This window comes from Argentina silus (assembly GCF_951799395.1).
Source record: "Argentina silus genome assembly, chromosome: 9".
In the NCBI taxonomy this organism is placed as follows: domain Eukaryota; kingdom Metazoa; phylum Chordata; class Actinopteri; order Argentiniformes; family Argentinidae; genus Argentina; species Argentina silus.
Genome location: NC_139663.1, coordinates 1,164,609 through 1,172,123, shown reverse-complemented (window position 1 = coordinate 1,172,123; position 7,515 = coordinate 1,164,609). Strand labels below are relative to the sequence as shown.

Genomic DNA, 7,515 nt, shown 5'->3' with positions numbered 1-7,515 from the left:
GTGTGGAAAACAGTGTTAATGACAGATTTGAGAAGCACATTTCTTCAATGTTGGCCGCATGGCATTCCTGTGCAGGTGACAATGGTAATTTTTCAAAACGACAAGGATATTTAAACACATGATTATTTGTTTGCTGTGCTCTATGGCCTCTGCTACAGACCTCATCGAAATGACACTTAGATATCTTAGGGTATACATATCAAGTTTTCCCAAATGGTCTAGCGGATAGGCATCTACCTTGTAACCCATGGCGGCCCGGGTTCGATTCCCGTCATGGCAAATGTTTTTTGTAGAAAAATAAAATGAGTCCCAACGTGTGCAACAGAACAGTTCGAAATCTCGTTACATTTGCATCGTCATGAACATGACTTATATCAGGCTAGCTCATTTTTTCTTTGTTCATTTTAAGTGTAGAAACAATATTTCGTTTGTGAACATTTTTTTCTGTCGTTTTGACAACAGGCTCATGACTAAAGAACACATGGCTGTCTGCTGATTGACGCTTGACTGTAGATTTTCGCTTTGTGTCAAAACAACTTCCTAACGCACACTTTTTCAAAGTAGGTGAATTCATCAGATCTGTTTGAAACATTGCATTTTATCCAGGCACGACGACTACTTAGATACTCGAAGCACAGTTGCCTCATATAAATTGCCCATGAGCGCGGAGCTTGTCTTTGTCACTGTAGCAACTTTGCTCCATCAGCGGGAGAAGGCGCTTCGACGCCCCTGTAAGCACATGTTTCTCTAATTCCTTTGTTTCAGGCAAGCCACTGTGACGTCAGACGCCTTTACGCATACAGCTTTGCGATGCTTAGACAGTAATAACATAATTCATGTTTACATTTCTTTAATTTTCGACGCATTGTCGTTATTCGTGACGCATCAATGACCAATTGATTATATGGCAATGCAATGAAAAAAGCGTGTGGAAAACAGTGTTAATGACAGATTTGAGAAGCACATTTATTCAATGTTGGCCGCATGGCATTCCTGTGCAGGTGACAATGGTAATTTTTCAAAACGACAAGGATATTTAAACACATGATTATTTGTTTGCTGTGCTCTATGGCCTCTGCTACAGACCTCATCGAAATGACACTTAGATATCTTAGGGTGTACATATCAAGTTTTCCCAAATGGTCTAACGGATAGGCATCTACCTTGTAACGCAGGGCGGCCCGGGTTCGATTCCCGTCATGGCAAATGTTTTTTGTAGAAAAATAAAATGAGTCCCAACGTGTGCAACAGAACAGTTCGAAATCTCGTTACATTTGCATCGTCATGAACATGACTTATATCAGGCTATCTCATTTTTTCTTTGTTCATTTTAAGTGTAGAAACAATATTTCGTTTGTGAACATTTTTTTCTGCCGTTTGAACAACAGGCTCATGACTAAAGAACACACGGCTGTCTGCTGATTGACGCTTGACTGTAGATTTTCGCTTTGTGTCAAAAGAACTCCCTAACGCACACTTTTTCAAAGTAGGTGAATTCATCAGATCTGTTTGAAACATTGCATTTTATCCATGCACGACGACTGCTTAGATACTCGCAGCACAGTTGCCCCATATACATTGCCCATGAGCGCGGAGCTTGTCTTTGTCACTGTAGCAACTTTGCTCCATCAGCGGGAGAAGGCGCTTCGACGCCCCTGTAAGCACATGTTTCTCTGATTCCTTTGTTTCAGGCAAGCCACTGTGACGTCAGACTCCTTTACGCATACAGCTTTGCGATGCTTAGACAGTAATAACATAATTCATGTTTACATTTCTTTAATTTTCGACGCATTGTCGTTATTCGTGACGCATCAATGACCAATTGATTATATGGCAATGCAATGAAAAAAGCGTGTGGAAAACAGTGTTAATGACAGATTTGAGAAGCACATTTCTTCAATGTTGGCCGCATGGCATTCCTGTGCAGGTGACAATGGTAATTTTTCAAAACGACAAGGATATTTAAACACATGATTATTTGTTTGCTGTGCTCTATGGCCTCTGCTACAGACCTCATCGAAATGACACTTAGATATCTTAGGGCAGACCTGGGCAAACTACGGCCCGCGGGCCACATCCGGCCCTTTGTACGTCCCTGTCCGGCCCGCGTGAGGCCAATCATAAATTATAGGGATGCACCGAAAATTCAGCCACCGAAAATGGCCCAAAAGTGCATTTTCGCTTTTCGGCCGAAATACCTAAATCACCGAAACAACACGGCCGAAACACAATTGTAATGACGCAATTAAAAAGCGCAGCCAGCACACGGTTATCTGGATAAGAGCCAACATGTCTGCGGTGTGGACTTATTTCAATATCTCGGAGAAAGACCCACGGATAGCGATTTGCAAAACATGCAATGCTGAAATTTCAAGAGGGGGTGTATCTGCAAAGAGTTTCTCCACGTCGGGTTTAATTTATCACCTGAAATCCAAACATCCCGATTGCCATTCTAAATATGAGAAGAATGCGGCGCAGAAAAGAAAAGTCAATCCGAGCACGCCCACTCCGTCTGTAGCAGACGTTTTTGAAAAGGCAAGAAAGTTTTCCAGTGATGGGGCCAAGGCAAAAGGCATAACACAAAAAAATTATGGAATTTATTGCCTTAGATCAGTGGTTGCCAACCCATCGATCGCGATCGACGGGTTGATCTTTGAAACATTCCCTGTAGATCCCGAAAATAATAATTATTATAATATAATATTATTTATTACACGGCTCTTCTTAATGCTGTAGATTAGAACGTTCCATTCACTTGAATGGGCCTTCCAAACGTTCGGCGGTCAATTATTTTCGTATAACAGACCGTTGCTAATAATAATTGACCGCTGTCTGTCTGTCAATACTATGAATGGTAACAAATAAATAATAATAATTTATATGAGGTTAGTACACAGTCATAGCCATAAATGCAATGGTTCTAATAATTGACAATCTTTTCTTTCGGTGTTTCGGTTTTCGGTTTTCGGCCTTGGTTTCCTCATTTTTGGTTTTCGGTTTCGGCCAAGAATTTTCATTTCGGTGCATCCCTAATAAATTACAACATAAATTAGACAAATATCTGTGTCGTGTTTTATTTTGAAATTTGAAATTTTATTTAGAAAAGCGTTACGTTTGTATTACTTACGTATGGACGTATGTGCGTGCGTGAGCTGTGAGTGAAGGTGAACAGCGACAAGTGACGCTAGCCAGGTTACCCTCAAGATGTCGGCTCACGCTAAGAAAAGAAAAATTGATAACGAATGCCGTGTTTTCAACAAGACATGGACTGCCAAGTATTTCTTTACAGAAATTAAAGGTAAAGCCGTGTGCTTAATCTGTGGTACACAGGTCGCTGTGTTAAAGGATTATAATTTGAATCGCCACTACACGACCAAGCATGAGGATAAATACAGAAATCTGTCTGATGAAGAGCACGCGCGGGAGTCTGATGCGTTGCTAGCAAAACTGCAAACCCAACAAGGACTTTTTACGAAACTTCACACCCCCAGAGATGCAGCCGTCAGGACAAGTTATGTCATTTCTCACAAAATCGCCAGAAAAAGTAAGGCGTTTTCTGACGGAGAGTTTATTAAGGAGTGCTTATTGGACTCTGTTGCGCTGATGTGCCCGGAGAAAAAGGGCGCATTTGAGAACGTGTCACTCTCCCGACGCACTGTAACGAGGCGGGTTGAGGACATCGCTGGAAACTTGGAGCTTCAGCTGAAGAACAGAGCGGCCGACTTTGACTGTTTTTCTCTGGCTTTGGATGAGAGCTGCGATGTACGTGACACCGCCCAGCTACTCATCTTCTTACGTGGGATAACTGCAGACTTTCAAATCACGGAGGAGTTGGCAGCCATGCAGTCAATGAAAGGGACAACCACTGGTAATGACTTGTTCACAGAGGTAAATGCATGTTTGGACATGTTAGGACTGAAATGGGACAAGCTGGCAGGTGTGACAACAGACGGTTGTCCAAATCTGACGGGGAAAAATGTTGGACTTTTAAAGAGAATGCAGGATAAAGTGACAGAAATGAACCCTGTGCAGAAATTGACATTTTTGCATTGTATTATACATCAGGAAGTGTTATGTAAGACAGTGTTAAAAATGAACCATGTTGTTGATGCTGTAACTAAAACAGTTAACTTCATCCGAGCGAGAGCATTAAATCACAGACAATTTGTTGCATTTTTGGAGGAAAATGAGATTGAACATGGTGACATAAGCTATCACTGCACTGTCAGGTGGCTCAGCCTTGGCAAAGTACTGAAAAGTGTCTGGGACCTGAGAGACCAGATTCAGGATTTCTGTGTTAAGAAAGGACATGACATCCCAGAGCTTTCAGATGAAGACTGGGTGGCAGACCTCGGATTCGCTGTGGATGTGACTGCACTAATGAACGAACTAAATGTCAAACTGCAGTGCAAGGGCCTTTTTGTGCATGAGATGTACAGTGCAGTGAAGGCTTTCATGAGAAAGTTGCAGCTTATCTCAAGCCAAGTGAAGGACAACATTCTGACCCACTTGCCAACACTAAAGGAAGCCAAAAGATCAGCCGATCACCTCTACAAGTACTCAACCATGTTAGAAGCACTGCATGCAGAGTTTTCGAGGCGATTTCAAGATTTCAAAACTCTTGAGAGTGAAATGCACATGGTTTCTTCTCCCTTCAACTGCAGTGTGGATAATGCACCAAGTGATGTTCAGATGGAACTCATTGACCTGCAGTCTGACACACTTCTGGCAGAGCACTTCAGGTCAGTCTCACTGCTGGACTTTTACTCCTCCCTCAAAGAGGAGAACTTTCCACACCTGAGGAGGCATGCTCAGAGGATTCTAGTCCTCTTTGGATCTACCTATGTATGTGAACAGACATTCTCAGTGATGAAGTTCAACAAATCCAAACACAGATCCTCTATCACTGATGACCACCTCTCAGCTGTCCTTCGCATAGCCACCTCAGACATTCAGCCAGATTTCAATGCCCTTGTTCAAGCCCAGAACAGACTGGATTATTCTCACTGAAGAGGTAAAATGAGGTGGAAAACATTACAAGTTATTGTTTGTTGTATTGCTGTATTTCTATAAACTTGTTAAGTTGTTTGTTGTTTTTCATTGTTTGTGGAGATTAACAAGTTAAAAATAAATTGCACTGATTCAATAATTGTTTTTGTTTTCTTATTTGACTTATACACCACAATTTCACATTGCCTAATATAAATATTTTCAAAATATATAATTTAGTGCATTTTACAATGGAAGAAAGTTGAGCAGAATTAAGTTCAAGTTATCGTTGGTGTGGCCCTCTGACACAATTCAGGTTTCTCATGTGGCCCCTTGTAAAAATTAATTGCCCACCCCTGTCTTAGGGTGTACATATCAAGTCTTCCCAAATGGTCTAGCGGATAGGCATCTACCTTGTTACGCAGGGCGGCCCGGGTTCGATTCTCGTCATGGCAAATGTTTTTTGTAGAAAAATAAAATGAGTCCCAACGTGTGCAACAGAAGAGTTCGAAATCTCGTTACATTTGCATCGTCATGAACATGACTTATATCAGGCTAGCTCATTTTTTCTTTGTTCATTTTAAGTGTAGAAACAATATTTCGTTTGTGACCATTTCTTTCTGCCGTTTTGACAACAGGCTCATGACTAAAGAACACACGGCTGTCTGCTGATTGACGCTTGACTGTAGATTTTCGCTTTGTGTCAAAAGAACTTCCTAACGCACACTTTTTCAAAGTAGGTGAATTCATCAGATCTGTTTGAAACATTGCATTTTATCCATCCACGACGACTGCTTAGATACTCGCAGCACAGTTGCCCCATATACATTGCCCATGAGCGCGGAGCTTGTCTTTGTCACTGTCGCAACTTTGCTCCATCAGCGGGAGAAGGCGCTTCGACGCCCCTGTAAGCACATGTTTTTCTCTGATTCCTTTGTTTCAGGCAAGCCACTGTGACGTCAGACGCCTTTACGCATACAGCTTTGCGATGCTTAGACAGTAATAACATAATTCATGTTTACATTTCTTTAATTTTCGACGCATTGTCGTTATTCGTGACGCATCAATGACCAATTGATTATATGGTAATGCAATGAAAAAAGCGTGTGGAAAACAGTGTTAATAACAGATTTGAGAAGCACATTTCTTCAATGTTGGCCGCATGGCATTCCTGTGCAGGTGACAATGGTAATTTTTCAAAACGACAAGGATATTTAAACACATGATTATTTGTTTGCTGTGCTCTATGGCCTCTGCTACAGACCTCATCGAAATGACACTTAGATATCTTAGGGTGTACATATCAAGTTTTCCCAAATGGTCTAGCGGATAGGCATCTACCTTGTAACGCAGGGCGGCCCGGGTTCGATTCCCGTCATGGCAAGTGTTTTTTGTAGAAAAATAAAATGAGTCCCAACGTGTGCAACAGAACAGTTCGAAATCTCGTTACATTTGCATCGTCATGAACATGACTTATATCAGGCTAGCTCATTTTTTCTTTGTTCATTTTAAGTGTAGAAACAATATTTCGTTTGTGACCATTTTTTTCTGCCGTTTTGACAACAGGCTCATGACTAAAGAACACACGGCTGTCTGCTGATTGACGCTTGACTGTAGATTTTCGCTTTGTGTCAAAAGAACTTCCTAACGCACACTTTTTCAAAGTAGGTGAATTCATCAGATCTGTTTGAAACATTGCATTTTATCCATGCACGACGACTGCTTAGATACTCGCAGCACAGTTGCCCCATATACATTGCCCATGAGCGCGGAGCTTGTCTTTGTCACTGTAGCAACTTTGCTCCATCAGCTGGAGAAGGCGGATCGACGCCCCTGTAAGCACATGTTTCTCTAATTCCTTTGTTTCAGGCACGCCACTGTGACGTCAGACGCCTTTACGCATACAGCTTTGCGATGCTTAGACAGTAATAACATAATTCATGTTTACATTTCTTTAATTTTCGACGCATTGTCGTTATTCGTGACGCATCAATGACCAATTGATTATATGGCAATGCAATGAAAAAAGCGTGTGGAAAACAGTGTTAATGACAGATTTGAGAAGCACATTTCTTCAATGTTGGCCGCATGGCATTCCTGTGCAGGTGACAATGGTAATTTTTCAAAACGACAAGGATATTTAAACACATGATTATTTGTTTGCTGTGCTCTATGGCCTCTGCTACAGACCTCATCGAAATGACACTTAGATATCTTAGGGTGTACATATCAAGTTTTCCCAAATGGTCTAGCGGATAGGCATCTACCTTGTAACGCAGGGCGGCCCGGGTTCGATTCCCGTCATGGCAAGTGTTTTTTGTAGAAAAATAAAATGAGTCCCAACGTGTGCAACAGAACAGTTTGAAATCTCGTTACATTTGCATCGTCATGAACATGACTTATATCAGGCTAGCTCATTTCTTCTTTGTTCATTTTAAGTGTAGAAACAATATTTCGTTTGTGAACATTTTTTTCTGCCGTTTTGACAACAGGCTCATGACTAAAGAACACACGGCTGTCTGCTGA

At 41.5% G+C, this 7,515-nt stretch overlaps 1 protein-coding gene across 1 annotated transcript; it reads left to right on the top strand.

The window, feature by feature from the left end:
* Nucleotides 1-3,204: 3,204 nt before the first annotated feature.
* LOC310809228 (general transcription factor II-I repeat domain-containing protein 2A-like) lies at nt 3,205-5,010 on the top strand (the record flags this gene model as incomplete). Its single annotated transcript, XM_083676422.1, has 2 exons — nt 3,205-3,908; nt 4,230-5,010. The coding sequence occupies 2 exons, from the start codon at nt 3,205-3,207 to the stop codon at nt 5,008-5,010; spliced, it is 1,485 nt and encodes a 494-aa protein (XP_083532548.1).
* Nucleotides 5,011-7,515: the final 2,505 nt, after the last annotated feature.